Source organism: Lathyrus oleraceus, chromosome 5 (assembly GCF_024323335.1).
Source record: "Lathyrus oleraceus cultivar Zhongwan6 chromosome 5, CAAS_Psat_ZW6_1.0, whole genome shotgun sequence".
NCBI classification, from domain to species: Eukaryota; Viridiplantae; Streptophyta; class Magnoliopsida; order Fabales; family Fabaceae; genus Lathyrus; species Lathyrus oleraceus.
In genome coordinates this window covers 2963610-2985423 of record NC_066583.1, presented here as the reverse complement: position 1 = coordinate 2985423, position 21814 = coordinate 2963610, and the positions used below count along the sequence as shown (strand labels likewise).

The 21814-nt window shown below is 34.0% G+C and overlaps 1 protein-coding gene across 1 annotated transcript; it reads right to left on the bottom strand.

Moving 5' to 3' along the window:
* Positions 1-17510: 17510 nt before the first annotated feature.
* On the bottom strand, positions 17511-21438 carry LOC127085610 (beta-galactosidase 13). Its single transcript, XM_051026121.1, has 13 exons — positions 21025-21438; positions 20841-20936; positions 20644-20756; positions 20392-20551; positions 20169-20312; positions 19877-20077; positions 19591-19794; positions 19336-19503; positions 19030-19208; positions 18849-18955; positions 18658-18767; positions 18469-18573; positions 17511-18388 (listed from the first exon to the last, which is right to left on the bottom strand). The coding sequence occupies exons 1-13, from the start codon at positions 21241-21243 to the stop codon at positions 17669-17671; spliced, it is 2526 nt and encodes an 841-aa protein (XP_050882078.1). The 5' UTR covers positions 21244-21438; the 3' UTR covers positions 17511-17668.
* Between the last annotated feature and the right edge of the window lie 376 nt (positions 21439-21814).

Below are 21814 nucleotides of genomic sequence, written 5' to 3'. Positions count from 1 at the left end.
GTTAATGTTTGCACAAAAGTTTGGCTTGGGTTAGAGTGGAGAGAAGAAGAGAATGGCTAGATCCTAAACATGCAAAGATGAGGGAAGAAAAATAAAACCACTTGGAGTTCCCTTCTTGAGATCATAAAGATGATCCAAGTTGCTTCCTTTCCTTTGGATTTGGCAAGCAATAAGCAAATAACTCAAGTAGACAAGCAAATAATCAATCAAGCTCCTAGGAATCTTCCAATTGGCTTTTGTATCTCTTATCTTGAATGTCCATGACAATGGTTCTTCTAATTGGCTCAAGTTAGGATCCCTAGCACACAAGAACACACAAATCAAAAAGTTCCACAGTGCAAATAAAAGAATGGACAAGAGTGAGTTTAGAATTAGGATTCTTTCAATGTCATCTTCAAGATTTAAGCATTCTAAAGGCATGAGGCCTAGTTGCTCTTTGACAATTTTAGCACTTTAAAGGCATGAGGCCTAGTTGCTCTTCAAACTCCATTAGCATAGGTAAGGTCCTAAATCTAAGTCCTTTCTCCATTTGCATTGGGTTCACACAAACAAAACAAAACAAGCACAAGGCAAATAGTATATACACAATAATGTGCTCAAGTGAGCAAAAGGCAAATTGCATTAACATAAACATGAGCTCAAGTGAGCAAAGGGCAAAGACAAATGAATTAATGAACAAGAAATTAAATTGCATTAAAGTAAATTGCAAGAATTAAATGCTTGAATTAAAAGTTAGTCATTAGTAGTTAGTGTTAGTGTGCCATAAGGCAATTTAGCGCTATGTTAAGCAATCGTAAGTGGACTAATGTAGTAGTCACACCTATCCGAGGCCGGTCAATAAAACTATAGGCAACAAACATAAGTTAGAGATCATGACTAGTAAGCCAAGCTCCTACAACTTGCCATGCCAAAAGAAAAGAAGAATGACCTTGTATTGATTTAGGTTTTTTGCTTGACCAAGAAGCAACCTATCCTTAATGCAAAGCAATTCACTTGATCATTGATCAAGATGAATTTGATTTAAATCAATGAAGGTTAAGCCTCTCATATCAAGGCTAACCACCAATCTTTAACTCATTGATCAAAAAGAAAAAAAGAAGAAGAAGAAGAAGAAGAAGAAAGGAATGTACATAATTGAAATTCAAATGACATAAGCAAAACACATTGACCAAATATGAATGGAATCAACATCAATCAATGGTAAACAGAAGTGAGATGAAGCTTAGAAGTCAAGAAACAATAAAAACATTTTTGGTATTTTCTTGGAATTAAAATAATACTTGAATTAAAAATAAACAAACAAAGGTCAAACTTCAAATCCAATTCAAATCAACTTGGGGAAGTCCAATTGGATCATCATAAGTTCAACATGGTCAAACAAGGTTTTTGAGAAATATTTTCATCATTTTTTGAAAACAGAAACTAATTTTAAACAATTAAAAATGAAAAGAAAATAACATAATTGAACTAAAATCTCAAATAAATCTCAAATCAATTAAGAAATTGATGAAAATATTTTTCATAGATTCATCATTATTCAAAGATGTTAAGAAAATATTTTTGGCATTTTTGAATATTGGAAAGTATTTTAAATGAATTAAAAATAACCAGAAAAGAGAAAATTCACAAAAAATATTAAATGGAATCATAAAAAATGTTAAAAATCATTTTCAGAAACTAGAATTTAAAAGGGAAATATTGCAATTGGTCCCATATTTTTATGATTAAAAATGAAGAAGTTATGAATTTTTGAAATAAAATGGAATTAAAGAAAGTAAAATCAAAAATTAAAAATGACAAAAATCCTCAGCGCTTGGATCAGCACTCATTAATTGACGTGGCTGATCACAAGGCTGGGAGACGCGCGTGCATGGTAGGCCAAAGTCAGCAGCGAAACACATGGCATTAAAGCAAGTCATAACAACCAAGCGTCCAGATTAGATCAGAGCAACAAGATCCAATGGCCATGGACTCGTCCACGTGGGGACGGTGGTGGAAACCACCGTCTTCTCCGATGAGACTCACCATCCGGCCAGAATTTGCAGGTTTTCAAACCTTCATCATTTTGCACGATCCTTACATCTTTAGAAAGATGGGGTGATGTACATCACCCCTGTTACCTTGGTTTCCACTCAAGATCTCTATGGAGAGAGAAATCTGAGATGGAAATTTGTGGTGTTCAATCTGAGTTTACTCAATTCATGAAATTAAATGCACAGATCAATTGCCTCTCACATGAGGACTTCAGAGGTACTAACAAACACAAGAAATGATCAGTATTTAAGGAGTTTCGAATCAAAAAAGTTTGAACAACAACCTTTAAAGTGCAGCTTTACAAGACTTGATCCACTCCAATTCTTTGATGCAGTGTGTTCTTGAGATGGCAAAGAAGCTAGGCTAAGGAATTGAAGTTCAGAGATCAACCAATGAAGTTGAAATCTGAGCTTGAAAGTTTGAGAGAAAAATCAAAATTCCTTTGAGTGAGGGTTAGGGATTCAATTGTGCAGCAGTTCAGGCGCCTTGAGGTTGGATTTTAAAGAGGAATGAAGCTTCTATTTATAGCCAAGCATGCTGCAAGCAATGAGAAATCCGTGTGTGCATGAGCTTGGGTCCTCCATGCATGGGCCTGTACAGGCGCATGGGAGGCCCAAACTTGATTGGTTTTGCATGCTGATGATAGAACAAATGAAATTGGACGTGTACATGGCAAGGCAATGTGGTGTGCAAGCAATTTAATCATGTTATGCATAAATGAACACAAATCTTCACCTCTTCGAAAATGCCACTTGCCAAATTGAAACATAGCCATGTGGGTAATGGTTGGAAATGTCTTTACATGAGGAACAAATGTTATGTTGAACAAAAATCCATTTGGTGTTGGGAAATTATTGAAAACTAATCATGAAGTTCAAGGTGCAAAACATGTGTATGAGAATTTTGCCAAAATGGACCAACTTCAAGCCCTTCTGATTTAATGATGCAAGCCTCAAATGACAAAACCTTCAACATCAAAGTTGTAGATCTTTTCAATAAAATCAATTTGGACTTAAATTTTGCGTCATTTGTATTTTTGATGAGGAAGTTATGGACACTTGAAGTTGGACTTTTTCACATTTCGATGACTTTGGTCCAAAGTGACCTATAATATTTTGTATTATCACATGTGTTTCTTTTAGGATTATGAAATTTTGTCCAACATAACAATTGAATTATACATCTTAAACTTTCCAATGCACTTGATCCCACCTCAAAATCATGAAAAATGGAGTTAGGTCCTTGGGAAGTTGACTCAAAATTAGGGTTTCAGTCAAAATGACCTATAATGTTTTGAAATAAGTGATGACCTTCCAAGTTTCAAATCAATTTTTGGTGAACCTGAAAGTTGTTCATATGGTTCTTAAGAACATTTTTTATCTTGGGGTCATCTTCATTTGACAAACACATCAAAAGTTAGGTCTCAATGGATTTCAAAATAGTTAGATGAATTGACTGATCAACTTCTCAAGTCCAAACTTCAAATCTTGATGAATTGATGATTGAGGACACTCACATAGGCTCATATATGTATAAAATTATGAATGAAAGAACTTCCCTTGATTGAATTTGATCATAGGTTGAAGTTGCTTCATGAGCAAGGTACAGTCAATGCATAGTTGAATTAAGGTTTCTTTGGGAAACAATCCTCAAGCCCTTTGGGCTTATCTTGATCAAATTGGTAAATTGAGATACTTGGGAGGCATATATGATGCTTGAAGCTTTGGGAACCATTGTCATGCTTGCTTTTACTTTCATCTGGCCACATCATTGAGCATAGGAGCCTCCCAGGAGCCTTAGATCACATGACTGCTTGAGCTTCAAAACAAAACAAGTTAATGGCATATTTTTTGTGCTTTTGGTTAGTAAACAAAATAAGAAAAGCAATAATATACAATTCAAGCATGCTTGGTGGTCTCAAACCAACTCACACAAGTCCCACCCTAGGGTTAAGGAGCCAAGATGCTATGATCCTTGAGGCAAATGCAATGAGCAATGCTATGATGCCATGAGGGATCTTAGGGTCAAAATTAGGGTCTTACAAGACACAAAATTAAAATAACAGTTTGCACCAAGACAATGTAGCATATGAATTCAAATAAAACCCCAAGACTTGCATCAGATGAAGGCTCAGTTCACAATAACTTGGTCTCAGAATGCTGACATTGGCCAAGTCCTTTTTGCATAGGGAACGTTGCCTAATCCTAAGTCCAAAAGTTCAGATCAAGATCAATAGTCCACCAAAAATTTGTTAGGGTTTTTTGTTGTTTATTAAGTATTTTAAGGTCCTATGACCACAGACAAAATCAAAATGCACAAACAAATACATACAATCACAAGATATTGCTCAAATAAGCAAAGTGAAAATGGCATAAACATAAACAAGTTTAATGAAATGTAAATGGCAAGGAATGATAAATGACTAGAAATTAAATTGCATAAAGTAAATGACTTGAAAGTAAATCAATATTAATAAGAGTTAGTCAAATGTTAGTCAAGGTTAATTGAATGTTAGTGGTGTTTTACTTTTTAATTGATTAAGTCATTCTTTGGAGAACACTCAACCATCTATTCACAAGGATGGATCCTTGAACCAAGACATATTCCATAGGAAGGAAAAAAGACCAAGTTTCCACACAATACCATGAAATATGGGAGACTTATAATCTCAATTACTAGAATGTTATGCCTTTAGGGTCAAATTTAGCTTTATGTTAAGCAATCGTAATTGGACTTATGTAGAAGTCACAACTATTTGAGATCGGGCAATAAAAAATTAGGTGTTAATACATGTTAGAGATTTGGTATAATGAACCAAACTCCTAAAACATACCACACACTAAAATAAAAAGATCAAAAGGGATGGACATATCTCATTCATACTTATATTGGTTCATCTGACACAAAGTCATTGATGAACCAATTAGCCTTAGGATACTTGAGATTTCATTGATCAATGAAAGGAATAGAAAAGAATAGGGATAAAGATGAAGGGGGGGGGGGGAATGAGAGAAACACAAATTGGTCATGGGAGGAGTTTTGTCAAATTAAAATTATTCACTCATTTTGGGAGATGAAATGTACATTTTATCAATCCCCTAAATCCAATTATTTTAATCCAAAAAAAGTCAAATCAACCTTGAGCAAGGCCCAAACAAATAGTCAAACATCACAAGACCATAAAAATGACTCAACATAATTTTTACACAATTAATCAATTTAAAAATGCATTAAAATTCAATTTAATTTGGTCAAAACCTAAAATTTCTTCAAAATACCAAACAAATGGCCAAGAGATTTATCCTAGGTCAAACAAGGTCAAAGGACCTTAGACAAAAAATTTCATGATTTTTGAAAAGTCATAAGTATTTTTAAACAATTAAAAATATGCAAAAAAACATTTAATTCATGAAAAATATAAAAGTTAATCCAAAAAATAATTTTAATTCAGAAAATGAAAGAGAAAATATTTAAATATTTTTGGTGAAAGTCCTATATTTTTTGGATTAAAAATGAATTTATTATGAATTAATCAAAATAAAGCAATTACATGAAAAATCAAAAAATACAAAAAAACAAGGGTCATCAGATCTCCCTCATTAATTGAGGTGGCATATCTGATGGCCAAGTGTGTATCATCCACCATAGTCCACAGTCAACACGCATGTATAAGTGGTAATTCAAACCAAAGACTGAGATTAGATCCTTGGACCAAGATCAGATGGATGAGATGAAGCGAACTCACCACCGGAGCCCTAGTTCCGGTCATCTTCTCTGGTGATGACCACCAGACTGGTCCAACCTCAACTCCATGAAAAATGAAAAACAAGGACACTATTTTGAAGAGAAAATGCTCAGGAGCTCGAATTTAGCCTCAATTTTGTCCAATTCCAAGTATAAAAAAAACAGGGATTTGAATTTTGAGGATCATGAACTAAGTTGCTTCGATTTAACCCCAAAGCAACCCAATCTTATTGCCTACATTGATAGGACTTTAGCCAACCAAAAATCACAAAGAATAGTGGAGAATTGAGGGAGAATCGAAGAGATGAAAATTCTGAAAAATTACCTTCGAGGGAGCTTCAAACTTGCTTGATCTTGATCCCAATTGTGCTTGGCTTGGTTTCAGAAGCTTGTAGGAAGTGATTAAGATTAGAAAATGGCTTGGACTCTTGGAGTTTCAATCTCAAAACAGAATGAGATTTGAAGCTTGATTTTCAAATGAAAACTTTCAAGATTATCCTTTAATGGTGATGGTTTGGGTTGCAGGTTCAAAGCTTGGGCATGAGGTCCTTAATTATGAGCATGAAGGGTTGTATTCATAGCCAATGTGATTCATTTCCACACACTTCCAAATTTTGCCAAATTTAGCAATTTTCGTTGCATGCTTGTATGGGCGTGTGATAGGCCCATCCAGTGATGTATTCAGGTCTAAAATTTCTTATGAATCATGCTGAAATCATGTCATGTGGCCATGCATTTGAGTTTGGAATGTGAAGGTGAAAATCATCCAATTGGTCCCTTGAAAAGAACCCATGCATAAGTCCTTCATTTCTTAGCCAAATAAGGTGATCTTGGACTTTTTAGAAAGGTGAGATCAAGGGGAACAACTTTCATGTTGAACACTTTTACATTTGAAACTTAGATCACGATGACAAGATGGAAGTTTGGAAAATCAAACATATTTGAAAATTTTCTAAGTACCAAGCCAAATGTTCACTCTTTCCACCTTGAATAACTTTTGTTATGGACTTAAAATGGAAACAGTTCCTTCATAAAAGTTGTATCTCTTTCAAAACTCTTCAACATGGTCACAAATTTGACCTTATTTAGATTTGGCATGAAGGAGTTATGCATTTTAGAAGTTGAGGAAAATCACTTGTTCAATGGTAATGGCCCAAAATGACCTATAATCTTTCCTCTTGGCACACGCATTTGAAAGTTGAATTTGAACTTCTTCCAAACATAAAAGTTGAATAGAACATATTGAAATTGATTATGGAACTTGAATGGCTTTCATCTCATAAAAAATGAGAAAGTTATGGTCCTTAAAAGTTGACCTCCTAACTAGGGTTCAGACAAAATGACCTATAATCTTGCATCATAAAAAATGACTTTCCAGGCAAAACTAGCTCTTGACTTCAACATGAAAGTTGTTTTTAATGTCATTATGAGTAACGTTTATCTTGGAATCATTTTCATATGACAAAATTTGTAGGATATAGGGTCTAGGGAACCCCAGTTTTGACCAATTGACTTTCTCTGGTCAACAACCATGAACCAACTTGCAAACTTGACATTCTCTTGATCTTTGGGACTCACGGAGGATCATATATGTGTAAGGTGATGTAATATGAAGTATACCTTGATATATTTGATTAAATTATGAAGAAACTGGTTGAGGAAGTCACACAAGATACCCATATGAATTAGGGCTTCCAAGGCAAACAAGCTTTAAAATCTTGATGATTTCTTGATCAAAATGATATATGAAGACCATGAGGATCCATACATGATGTCTAGAGTCAATGTAAACCACCTCTTGATTGATATTCTTGCATTGAGGGTCTCAAACCCTAGTTGTGAGCTTGATGGAGCATGGGTGAACACACACACTATCTGCAAAAGTAACAAACTATACATTGGCATATTTTTGGTATTTTGGTTAGTAAATAATGAAAAATAAAGTATGATACAATCAAAATATGCTTGGTGATCTCTCTCAATGCAAACCCAATGAATAAGGGGTAAGGAGGATTCCAAAGTGTGATCCCTAAGCCAATGCATATGATGAGATGGCATGAGGGATCTTAGGATCAAAATCGGGGTCTTATACTTTCATCCAGGTAATCTTTTTCTTTCAATTTTATTGAGAAAATAAGTTTGAATATTTACAAGTATTTTGAATAGAAGACGAATACTTATGTCTTGCAAGCTCTTACAACTTGGGCCTAATATTCGGGATTACGACTGGATATTTCATCCAGGTAGTCTTTTTCTTCCAACTTACTTATGAAAATGGTTTGAATATTTACAAGTGTTTTGAAGAGAAGATGAATACTTATGGCTTGCAAGCTCTTACAACTTGGGCTTAATATTCGGGATTACGACTGGATATTTCATCCAGTTAATCTTTTTATTCAAATTTTAATTATGAAAATGTATTGAATAATAAATTAAAATAATTAAAGTTTGAAATTATTGAAAGTTAAGTTGATGTTGCTTAAGAGATCATTGTAAGAAGACCCAAGAGTAAGCCACGGGACCCGGAAACCGATCAAAATTGAAAGCGAATCGGATTTAGCTCTAAGCTCACTTATAGTGGATTCATGTATGAATCACTCTATAAAAAGTTGAGCAATTGAATTTATGCGTCCAAACGATTTTCGAAAGATAAATTGGATTTTAACTTCCGAAATTGTAACACAACAATAAACTAAGCAGTAATCAAGCGCAATATTATTATAGCAGTATTATAATTTTTTATCAAAAAAAATAAAAAGCTAAAATACAACACACATACACACACGTGCGTCACTCACAATGAATCTGCATTGTTACAGAAACAAAATAGAGCTAAAAGAATAAAATATAGAAACAATACTATCACAGTTCAAATATATATATATATATATATATATATATATATATATATATATATATATATATATATATATATATATAATAAAAAAGTATATATTTAACGAAACAGAAGTATATATATATATATATATATATATATATATATATATATATATATATATATATATATATATATATATATATATATATATATATATATATATATATATATATATATTATATATATATATATATATATATATATATATATATATATATATATATATATATATATATATATATATATATAAAACTTTAAAAACTTAAAACCAATGTATGCATATATTTATATATAAAAACTAAACAATCAAGAACATATATATTAACCTTAAAAAAATATATGTATATACTTACATATAAAAAATAACCGTAACATGTCTATATTAAAAAAATAAAACATATCATATTAAAAGAAAAAACAGAAAGCAAATATATTAGAAATTTAAAACAAAAGTAAGCAATGTATACCCAACAAAGTTAAAGTACATAATGAATAACAAAATCAAGAAAATATCAAAGTAAAAAGATTGAAATAAGATCTAAGAAGGGATTTATGAGGTGAGAGAATTGTTTTTATGTGATGTTGGTATGTATAGAAGTTTGATGTATATTGTGTATGGAGAAATGAGTGTTGGTTCATGAACATTTTAGTGTGAGGGGGGAAATTCATGTTTTTCAGAAGAAAAAGGTGGGGTTGGAGATTGTGAGAGAGAGGAAAGAAGTGGGAACTGAGTGATGACTATTAAGAGATAACACGGGTCCTTCAAAAAAGTGAAGAGATTCATTCTTATTCACCTTATTTTGTTTTGGCTTTTTTCTCTTGAAAATAAAGCTAAGAGCCACTGAGGTATACCGCCGCGAATGTGTATTGGCTCAGCCCAGTTCCTTTCTTTCATAAGCAATAATGCCCTTTTGAGTATTATTTATTGAAAAAAAGAGTTTAAAAACAAATTGAATCAAATAAAATTACATTAATCTAAAAAATCAAAATTAATTCGAAACAAAAACATAAAAAATTCTAATAATTATTATGAACTTTTTGACAAAGAAATGAGAATAAAATCACTCAAGATGAATAAAATTCGGACACGAAAATACTCAAAAAAATAAACTGACTACACCAAAATGATCAGCGCGAAATAAACCTCTCGGAAATATACAGCATTTGAGCCAATTTTGAAATAAAATTTGATTGGTTAAAAGACTCAGATGGACCAAAATGTGACCGAAAAATAGCAGAAAAATAAAGTGAGCACACCAGGTTAAACTACATGAAACCTAGATTAATAAAATTGATGTTTGCAAGCTTGATTTTGAAACTTTTATGCTGTTGTTTTGACACGCATTTGATAATTGATTCAACCGGTTTGTCTGTAAATCCAAAAATTTATTTTGACACACATTCTAGGCATTATGCGGTATGGAGCACATGTTATGATATGCAAAGATGCAATGACTGTGATGAATGTGTTAAATTGGTGATTCAGGGTCAAAATTGGGGTGTGACAATGAGCAATGTTGAAAGTGTAACAGGAAGCCATGCATTTGAAATTGAGAAGTGACCATGAGATTCAACCAAATGGAACCATGAAGAGTAACCATGCGCAAGTCATTCAATCCTTGGCCAAATGAAGTAATTTATGACTTTTTGGAAAGGTGTGATCAAGGGGAACAACTTTCATGTTGAACACTTTTATATTTGAAGCTTGGATCATGAGTAATTTTGAGGTGGAAGTTTAGGAAATCAAACATAATTGAAAATTTTCTAAGTACCAAGTCAAATGTTCACTTCTTCCACCTTGAACATCTTTTGCTATGAGCTTCAAATGGAAACATTTCCTTCATAAAAGTTGTATATATTTCAAACCTATTTGATTTGGTCACAAATTTGATCTCATTTGGATTTGGCATGAAGGAGTTATGCATTTTAGAAGTTGAGGAAAATTGCTTGTTCAATGGTAATGGCCCAAAATGACCTATAATCTTTCCTCTTGGCACATGTTCTTGCAAGTTGAGTTTGAAGTTTCTCAAAGAATCAAAGTTGAAGAGAATATCTTGAAATTAATCATGAAACTTGGATGGCCTTCATATCATAAAAATTGAGCAAGTTATGTTCCTTGGAAGTTGACCTCCTAACTAGGGCACAAACAAAATGACCTATAATATTTTACCATAAAAAATGACTTTACAAGCAAACCTATCTCTTGACCTAAATATTAAAGTTTTTTTAATGTCATAAGAAGTAACTTTGCTCTTGTAATAATTTTCATATGACAAAAATTGTAGGAGATAGGGTCTAAGGAACCCCAGTTTTGATCAGTTGACTTTCTCTGGTCAACCACCTTGAACTAACTTGCAAACTTGAAGTTCCTTTGATCTTTTGGACTCGTGGAGAATAATATATGTATAAAATGATGTAATATGAAGTATCCTTTTAAATATTTGATCAAATGATAAAGAAACTTGCTGAGGAAGTCACACAAGATACCCAGATGAATTAGGGCTTCCAAGGCAAACAAGCTTTAAACTCTTGATGAATTCTTGATCAAGATGATAAATGAAGATCGTGGGGATACATATATGATGTATAGAACCAATTTGAACTATTTCTTGATTAATATCCTTACACTGAGGGTCTCAAACCCTAATTGTGAGTTTGATGAGACATTGGTGGATGCACACACTACCTACAAAAGAAACAAAGCTAGACATATACATGTTTTTGGAATTTTGGTTAGTAAATAATGGAAAAAAATATGATACAATTAAATGTGCTTGGTGATCTCTCCCAATGCAAACACAATGAATGAAGGGTAAGGAGGATGCCAAGGTGTGATCCCAAAGCCAATGCAAATGATGAAATAGCATGAGGGATCTTAGGATCAAAATTGGGGTCTTACAGACAATGAATTACAACCAAAGCTTACATTTTCTATTTATCCATAAAAGTTTAAAAGGTATTTGAACCCTCCACATGAAAAGTATATATATGTTCAAAAGGATTCAAATAGAAAAAGAACATATCGTCACAACCTATCTTATCACTATTTTTGCAAGAGAGGTTATTACCATTGAGAAATGCAAATTTATGAGAATTTTTGTTCCTAAAGGTGTTTTTCAATGGTTGCCCAAATGCAACGATGTTTTCACTAACCCTCAAGGACCCAATGAAAATTGGGTACCTAGCATTTTTTGTTGATCTTGTAGGATAAATGTCTTGGCTCTATGAAGAGAATATGGTTTCTCTATGTAGATGCTCAAGACATATGAAAGGTGATATCTCCATAATTCATTGACTTTGTGCCAAAGAATAATGTATTTGTAACTTATGAAGACAACAATAAGTGTTTTATAATTGGTAAAAAATAGTGTAGATTACCTTTGATGTTTTATCTGAGAAATGTCGGGTATGTGTTCCTTTTTCATCATGCAGAATTATCTTTAGAATACATACTCAAAGACACCAAAGAAGGAATTGATCAACCTAAAACGGTGAAACTTGAGGAGGAGGAAGATAACGTTCTTGAAAACGGAAAAGGATGAAAGTCCAACTAAAATGGATGATCGTCAAATTAACAACATTTTTAGGGATATTATAAATCACACTATCGGGTACTTAAACAAAGATGAAAGTGATAAGAACACTGATGACAAAAGATTCTAATGCTCTTGCATTTGTTTCAACTTTCGTTTGAAAGCTCCATGTGAAATGCAAGTGCATCCTTCGTCATTCGTACTATGAGGTAATATTATTTCAAATTTTTGCTATGTCAGTAAGTCTCTTTATTTTACCTTGATTATGCTCCAAAGGTATACGATACATTTGATGGATGATTTATGTTATGTTTGTTCACTTCCAAAAATCTCAATTGATGTATTTCAATTTATGTGCTTATAGTGACTTCATGTTATTCTTCTTTCATACTTGAAATATATTCTTTGTGTATAAGCATGTTATTTATTATTAGTTCTTGCATGATATATGTGAGGTTGTTGTTTATCTATTCTGGCATGAAATATGTTTGAACATGTTATAATGTCAACAAAATTCTTGTAGTGTGTCATTGTTATGATAACATTTTTGTTTTTGGTTTGAGTGGTGATAAATCTAAATAATCGTCTTGCTAGAGCACATGCATGTGCAACATTCGGGAGCACCAAAATTATATATCACGTAAATATGTCGCTTTTGAAGTAACTCAAGAGTTTTTTATTGCATTGTATCTTTCATCTTTCATGTTTATTGTAAATGTTATTTGACATGATTTGTGGCAACTATGTTATAGTGTTGCTTAAATTGCTTTTATTTATGTTCAGGCATTTTTAATATTTACATCATTCTATGTGAGTGTTGTTTTATTGATGATTTTATCTTTGCAAACACCTTTGTGTGTTATATTAGTATATGTGTGAACTAAGATACTTCTCATAGATTGCTTTGTCTCTTTTTGATGTTGTCAAAGGGGAAGAAGCATCTTCAAGATGTAGCTAGGATGCATATATTCAAGGGGATCCTTCATGAAGACACGAAACACATCGTCTTAAGTTTTGTCATCATAAAAAAGAGAGAGTATGTGAGTGCAATTTCTCGTTAGATGTATTTTGTATGATGTTAAAACTAGGATACTTTTGTATTTATGTATATTGGACGGTATCATCTAAGTCTTAATGTGCATCTTAGTATTCGGAAGCATAAAAACATTTTGGAAATGATTTAGAAAAGGTTAGAAATGATTCTACATGGAAAAAATGCGTTTTTATGCAATACACATGCTTATGTGTCGACGTGTGCTCTGGTCCGATGGTGTGGATTTAGGAGCGAGATGGACCTGTGTTGTTCATAATTCTACCACATGCATAAGTGTCAAGTCGTTTCGTGAGTCACATTATATATATATATATATATATATATATATATATATATATATATATATATATATATATATATATATATATATATGTGTGTGTGTGTGTGTGTGTGTGTGTGTGTGTGTGTGTGTGTGTGTTTCTCTACCTTCATATTCTTTACACTATTCATATTGAATGTTTTTTATCACTCATTTGCTTTGTGTTGTCCACCATGGACATCTTGTAGATAACCAAGAGTTAGCATTGTTGTTGTGTGTATAAATGGCTTGTTGGAGCTACTCTTCATTTTACTTATTCATCATCTTATAACACTTTAGTGATTTTATTACTCTGATCGTGTAACATCGGGGATGGGAGTTTGTTATGCTTTTATGTTAACATTGACTTTGGTGCTTGGTAAGTTTATTAACTATTTATGAAGTTTTATTGAGGTTTTTATTATATGATTTCCGTTGCATGTTGATAATTGTTGAATTGTGTTTTGGGTTATCGTTAGTGACACCTTAAATTATAGAGTAATGCTTTATATATAAGTTTTGGGGCTTAGGGAGTTATAGTACATGCATCCAAAGGATGGGATTGAGTCAAGTTTGTTGACTCCCCTAGCCTGTAGGCTAGGCCAATGCCCCTTCTGGGCTTTGCAGCGTTAGACCCTGCTGCTATTCCCCCCCCCCCTATTTAATTTATTGTGTTTTTTATTCTTTGTTGATTTGGGCCATTGGGCCCATGTTACTTGTGTTTTGATTTCAATCTCCCTCATGTTACTTTCTTCACCCCATGTCCCGTTTGATTTTATTTCTTTTACTATTTTTATTCCATTGTTTTTTATTTTATTATTTTGTTTAATAAAAGTTACATTTTAATTAAATAAAATGAATCAGATTTTTAAATAAAAAAATCTCGATCAATATTAAGTATTTTCAAAAATCAAAATCAAGCTTCTTTTACCAAATTCAAACGCGAACCAAAACGTTTGACCGTTGTCAACTCTTTTCAAACTTAAGCGCTTCGTCAAAGTATTTTCTCAAATAAACTTGGACGAAAAAGAAATAGGGGGTTTACACTTTCCTAGTCCTCGAATAAGTGAATGGTTGGCACACGCTTCATTGCTTGATTATTCTTCATCATCCTAAAAACAATTTCAACAAAATCAAACGTCATTTTCCACCTTTGTGCGATGTCAAAACCTTTTTCAAATGAAAGATGCTTCAGCCATTCCAAGACGATGAAAACAAAGATTTGTTACTATCATGTATAGGAAGTAAGAATGTTTTCCACTCAAATGTGACGAAGACATAACTCTGTGAGATTCTAAGTTATGTTGTCCATTCTGATGCAACTCACAATGTTCCCTACTTTCATGACTGGATAGCAAACAATATTTTCCCCTCGAGTATGAACTAAGCATCCTTCACTATAACCAATCATCCCAAAAACATTTTTGTCTTGTCATAACTACATAGTCTTGAGTTCCCCATCGCATCTAGGGATACGTAAGAATGAGATTCAATGTCTCGTGAGACACTCTAATAAAAAAACCTTATTTTTAGTCATTTTCTCTTTTTTCTCTCAAACTCTTAATAATTAGAAAATCATAAATAACGAAAGCTAACACTTATTCGCAAAGCTGGCTAAATAGTTTCTGTTGAGTACAACGGATGTGAATGATGCTAATACCTTCCCCTTGCATAATCGACTCCTAAACTCGAATTTGGTTGCGACGACCATTTTTTTCTTTTAAAGGTTTTGTCAATATTTTCCCTTTCCTTTTGGAATAAATAAAGTTCGGTGGCGACTCTTTTATCATCTCAAGTGTGCGAGCGCTCGTGGTCATTTTTCGCGTTGCGACACACTGAAAAAAATTCTGGTATAACACACATAGTCAGTTGCACCAGTGTCTAAAATGAAAGTCTCAAGTCTATATGAGTTAGGGATAATGCATATGATACATGTGTCTAGATCAGGTTTGGTTGTCAAATGATTGAAACTATGAGACTCTAAATGAGATGCTCCTTCAAAGAGTACTAACAAATCTTTGTGTTGATCAGGTGTAAAAGCCAAAGTATCATAATCCTGATTATTTTTGTTCATTAAATTCAGCTTGAGACTCATTTGCTTTATCAGCCCCAGCTGCACAATTTTTTTTTTAAACGAAAATTTTATTTACAACCAAAAACTAGATACACACAAAGCGATCCAACATGATCCAACAACACAAAGAACCAAGTAAAACAACCAACCCCACCAAACCTAAGGGATCATAAGCATACCAATATTATTTTCTAAATTTTGGATTACTCTAACACCTATAAACAATATTGCCAATAACTTTAGGGCCTATATTGCTACCACTAATATCTTTATCATTGTTGATTGTACCATCTTGCTTCTAATGAGGGGGAACCCCATTAATTTTAAAGCAAGAGTCAAATGTGTGGTTGGTCGTTCCACAATAAGTGAAAACTCGCGTGCGTCTATCTCTACCACTATAAGATCTGCCACATCTAGTACCTCTACCACGAGGGCCAAGATTATGCTTGTATTGTGAACTCTGATTCTGATTAGGAAAAGCTAAAACTTTGGATTCATCAAGAGGTAGAACAACTTCTCTTTTTTGTTGTACAAGTAAACGATAAACTCTGCAAATGTTGTGAAGAGGATCCATCGACACGATTTGTGATCTAACTGCTAAATATTGATCATTCAAGTCTTTTAGAAACAGTATAACCTGATATCCATCTTCATATGCACATATTTTGGTAATGGCTTGACAGGGAATGTGACATGAACATTCAGGAATTGGAAGAAAATTATCCAATTCTTACCACAATTTCTCGAGTTTGGTATAGTACTAAGAAATGGAAGAATCACCTTGTTTCAATGTGCATATTTCTTCCTGAATGTCTGAAATTCTGAAAACATCTCCTTGATAAGAATCATCCTTCAATTCAATCCACATCTCAATTGCAATATCCATCCACAAAATGCTTTGAGCTATCTTTGATTCAACTGAAATGTTGATCCATGACATAATTATAGTGTTGCATCAATCCCAAGCAATAGAATTGTGGTCTTGATCTGGCGGTCGAGGTAAAACACCATTGATAAAATGAAGTTTGTTCTTGGATCTAAGTGCCATAGTCATAGAACATGACCCAAAATGATAATTGTTGCTCGAGAGTAACAGAGAAACAAGAATTAAATATGGATTTTCATTTGGATGCATGAAATATGGATTGAGTGTATCAGTTTGATAACCATTGTTGTCGGCGTGTTAGAAGGATCCACAATTGATACTGCTTGCAGAACTTGCAATAGACATGTTGAAAAAACGATGAAGGAAATAGAATTGAAGGAATGAAGATGAAAAGAAAGAAACTAATATTGATGAGTAGATTTAAACAAACACAACGGAGAAAGTTTGATCACATGTCGATGATATCACGTTAAAACTCAATCTAAACAAGTAAAAACATTGAGATGAATAAGAGAAATGGTATCCAAGCTTTTTCATTCCTCAAAATCTCAACTAATACAAGAGTGTATGGTTACTTATATATCAGGTAACTGTAACTAACTCCTAACCAATTAATAACTAACTTGAAATTAGTTATTTTTCAGGCTTGAATCTCTATGAACAAGTTTAACTACTTTCTCCATCGCAAAAAGTAGTGCGAGATTGACGGCTTGTCTTCTAACGAAATAATCTTATCTTGTCAAAAAAAAAGTATATTTGTCACTTGTTCATTATGATTTTGGAAGTTGTTTATCTGTTTCTCTATGGTTTTGATGGTTTTTTTTCTATTTGTGAATGGTACAATTGATATATAATATATGTAAATAAGTGAACATAAACTAGATAATGGTATTTCCATATTTTGTTTGGAAAATAAATTTTCATATTCTGATACTATAAAAGTAACAAAATTGAGAAATATTGATGTGAGTCTCATACACACAAGATCACACAAAACAAAACTGAATTTCTGTAAAATTTTTGTATATATATTTAATCAAATGAATTCATAAGAAGCTATGAAAAGCATAAAACAGACATTGATTTGCTACAATGACATTTTAAAGCTTCTCGGCGCTCTTATGATCAAATCGAACCAACCCAACTCTAGTAAGAACACTTAGCTTGTATAGCAAGGTTCTTCACCAAATTCGGGCAAGCATCGCCACCTTTCATGTTGAAGTTTGCACGGTTAACTGCAACCAAACATGCTTCTTTCCCCAAGCATTCCTTCTCAACAACGCTCTTAGCAGAAGCGGCATTACAATTTCCAAGACTAAACATTCCACAATAACCAGAAGGGTTACCAAAGCTTGCGAATTCGATAGCAACAATCTTTTTGCCTGTGGCGCATTTGAGTGAAGCCTGTGGTCCTGGATTTTTGACGAGAGCGCGGAACTGTCCGTGTCTAGATACCCATGAATTGACATTGGCAGGGTCATTCTCTCTGATGTTACTGCAGATAGTGTCTCTGTCAACGTTCATTATCTCGATCTTTTCTGGACTGGCCTTTTCCTCTTCCAATATAACAAGCAAATTGTCCTTGCTGTTAAGGTAAGATCTCGGGATATGGTACTCTGATTGAGTAGGCTTTCCGAGAGGAGAAAGGAAGGTCATCCAGTGACGGCCGATGCTTTTACCATTCACCCAAATCATTCCTTTTCCCATACCTGTCATTCTGATAACAACTGGACCATTACCTTCTGGTGTCACAAATCTTGTCTTAAACCATGAGACGGCGCGTGCAGATCCGGTTACTGGAACCCACTTCACGTTCTTTGATCCTACCTCGGTGAAAATTTGAAGTCCCTCGCCTTTGAGACCAACCTGCAAATCAAATTCAATTATATGATGTCACTGCTTTCACTGTAAAAACGATCGAATGAATGAATGGCTTCGATTATTACCTGATGACCCCAACCGTTTTTAGTGAGATCAATTGCTCTGGTGAGACCAACAACGGATATGGACTTGGGTCCTGCGTACCTATGTTCCATGTAAGCTCCACTGTCCTGTATTGTTACAAGCAATAAAACATTAGCCTCGTCGATAGTTAAAAGCTTAGATCGGTCGGATTAAAGAGGAAAATGTCTTACTGGTAGTCCAACAGTGCTGGCCAAGATGGATACGTAGTTGGTTCCAACCTTAAAGTTTGCAGGTTGCTCAAATTCAAAAGATTTCTCTTCATGTGTACCATGCTCACAGCCTATTTAAAACCGAAAGTTAAAATCATATCAATATCTTACAGAAATTTCCATTTATTCAGAACTAAAGTTTGTGTGGTTACCAATGTATTGTCCATTAACAAATGCGGAGAGTGAGTGTCCAAGACTCATAATACGAAGAGCCGGAGTTGCTCCACTCTTTGGCATATCTTTTTGAGTCAACTCGAAACTGCAGAAGAAAATACATTATTTCGAATATATACTATATAGCGAAGCAACGAGACAATCTTCTTGAATCCTCACCTAGTGGTGAACCATCCATAATCTGTGGTGTCTTTAAGCATGCTGTAGAGCTCGGCTGGAAGTTTCTGAGTCGGCGGGACTTTCTTGACATTTTGAATTGGCTCAGAAAACACCTCCCATTTGAGGTTGTTTGCTACAGCAGACTTCACAAAGTTCCTTGAATTATGTTGGGAAACAATCTGTTCATTCATTATATAACGAACGAAACAATCAACAATCAATAATCGTCTTCGTTTGATTACTAGTTCGTTGATTGGAAATAATGTAGAATAAAGAGATAAGTCAGGTAGATAGATGAATGATTACACTTTGTGTGTTGAAGACAACCGTCTTGCAATCGGGGAGGACGCTAATGGAATGTGCAGGCAAGAAGTAGTTAGAACCTCTGAAACTAATGGTGGCTGCTTCAGTAGTGTGGTTGTTAGTGATAAAAGCGGCGCAAATATTTGCATCTTTCTTCTCAAACATTCTAACCTGCACAACGCGTTACGTTTCAAAGTTATTGCGATGGAGATTCGTGCGTATTGCGTATGCATAACTTAATAGTAATGAAGATTATACCTCGTGGAAGGTGTTGATCTTCTGGACAGAGGTAACACCGCCAAGAATAGCCTTTCTGCAAAGGAGCATAGCCTTATGTGCATCCCTAAGATGACTCCATTTTGGTTCCCTCTCAAGACCATACTCATCGAGAGGAGCCTCGTCGTAGTATTGAGTTGTCGTAAAGGCGGAGCTGGTTCTTCCAAAGTTTGTTCCACCATGGTACTGCAATTCAAACATTCATTCCAGTTAAGTTGAGTCACCATTTGCATTGCATTGTAGTAACAATAATAATAATAATAGTTACCATATAGTAGTTGACCAAATTTCCATTCTTGGAGAAAAATCGAGTAATTGAGAAGGCAATGTCTTCTGCGGATCTCTGAGATATTGGATCACCAAAAACTCGGTATTGTGCAGTCCAATTTTCGGTCCATAGGGCAGGCTTGTATGGTTTATTTGGTCCGGAGAAGGTATCACCGCAATGTCTTCCATTGCATGCATTGATCTGCCGAAAAAATAATTAAGTCAATCACTTTCTTTAATGCATAAGATTGTATATATAAAAGAATGAAATTCATTTCGATTAATTAACTTACGACGGGATCAGGAGCGTCTCTCTGCTTGCACATGATCCATGGAACACCGATATCGAAGGCTACTGCCATATTTGCGGCCCATTGAACATAGCTATCTCCCTTCTCTTCATAGGCAAGTTGGATATGGTTGTACTCATTTTCAATCTGTGTAAAATCATCGCATTACAACAACGTATTGATCGATCATAAATCAACCATAGAAGGCGATGTAGAAAATAAAAACCTGTGCCAAGATGATAGGACCTCCTTGGGGAGCAAAGAGTTTCTCATCTTTCATCATTTGTATAATTTTTCCAACAAATGCGCTCATGTGTTTCTTATATGGTTCATTATCAGAACGAAATATGATCCCTGGAACCTCTCTTAGCCAATACGGAAGACCTCTGATATATGAAATTGTATCGCGAAAATTAAAAAGAATCATCGTAATATTAAACAATGTATAACCGTAAGACATACATACACACATACATACCCGTGGTTCCATTCGGCTTGAATGAAAGGTCCAACCCTGAGGGTCACATACATGCCTTTCTCCTGAACCAACCTAATGAATTTCACCAAATCATAGTTGCCTTCAAAGTTGAACTGCAAAACAATGCAAGTTTACGACCACATAAACAAATTGAATCGAGAGACGAAATTCGTGGTTTTATTTTATTAATTATATACCTTGCCTTGCTCTGGCTCATGAGCATTCCAAAACACATAAGTTTGAATAACATTCAAACCTCCATGTCTTGCTCTATCAAGAATGGATGACCACATCTGGACAAAACATCATAATCCATTATTCGCTGTTATTATAATAATCATCAAAGATGAATGTAGTAAAGAAAAAAACGAGACTATATACCTCAGGAGTGCTGCGAGTGTAATGGATGGAACCGGAAAAGAGAAGCTCGCGTCTTCCATTAACAAAGAGTGACTTGCCATCATAAGTAACATTGTGAATGCCAGCTACGCGGTTATGCTTTGCCGTTGCCTTTGCCTTTCCCTTACCACGTGCGGCCACAATGGCAGGTAAGAGTACTAATAAAATGGAAAGGAATGCGATGGTGCGAAGGCGAGTCATGTTTGTTAGTTACAAACAAACACGGCGCGCGATCGTTGATGATTAAGGTGGCTTGAAACCAGAGGAGATGAGCCTACACCTGGCCTTGATCCTCCTTCTCAATTGGTATTAGAGAAGGTGCCAGAAGCAGCTGGTTTCTCATGTTGCAATCAGGACACTTAAATAGAGGTGTGAAAGGGACATCAGACATAGTTTAAGGCTGGGAGAAAACCTCGTATCTCCATTGAAAATTATTGGTTGAGATTGTTTTGTCTTGTTCCTACAATTGAGTTCCTGATGCTATTTTTGGTCGTAACGTTAAACATGGATTGTTACATTCAACTTTTACTTTCATGTCTAGAATTAGTCTTTTATTTTTGCATGTATATTGATCATGGTTAATGTTTCACAGTCCATATTATATATCAATTCTCATAACATATTGTAAACATTTCACGGTAACAAAATGTAGCGAGTGAATAATATAGTAAAACAAATTTTGCACATTATAGTTTATAATTTTATCGTAATATATATATAATACTTTTTAAATTCTTTTTATATTATTGTATTTTATAGCACACATGTTTAT

What these genes read in the sequence shown, in the direction of transcription:
- LOC127085610 (XM_051026121.1), bottom strand. Translation starts at nt 21,243, where the DNA reads ATGACTCGCCTTCGCACCATCGCATTCCTTTCCATTTTATTAGTACTC. An exon ending in ATTTGGTCAACTACTATATG is followed by an intron (nt 19,795 to 19,876) that starts GTAACTATTATT and finishes TTTGAATTGCAG; the next exon opens with TACCATGGTGGAACAAACTT. An exon ending in AGATCAACACCTTCCACGAG is followed by an intron (nt 19,504 to 19,590) that starts GTATAATCTTCA and finishes CGCGTTGTGCAG; the next exon opens with GTTAGAATGTTTGAGAAGAA.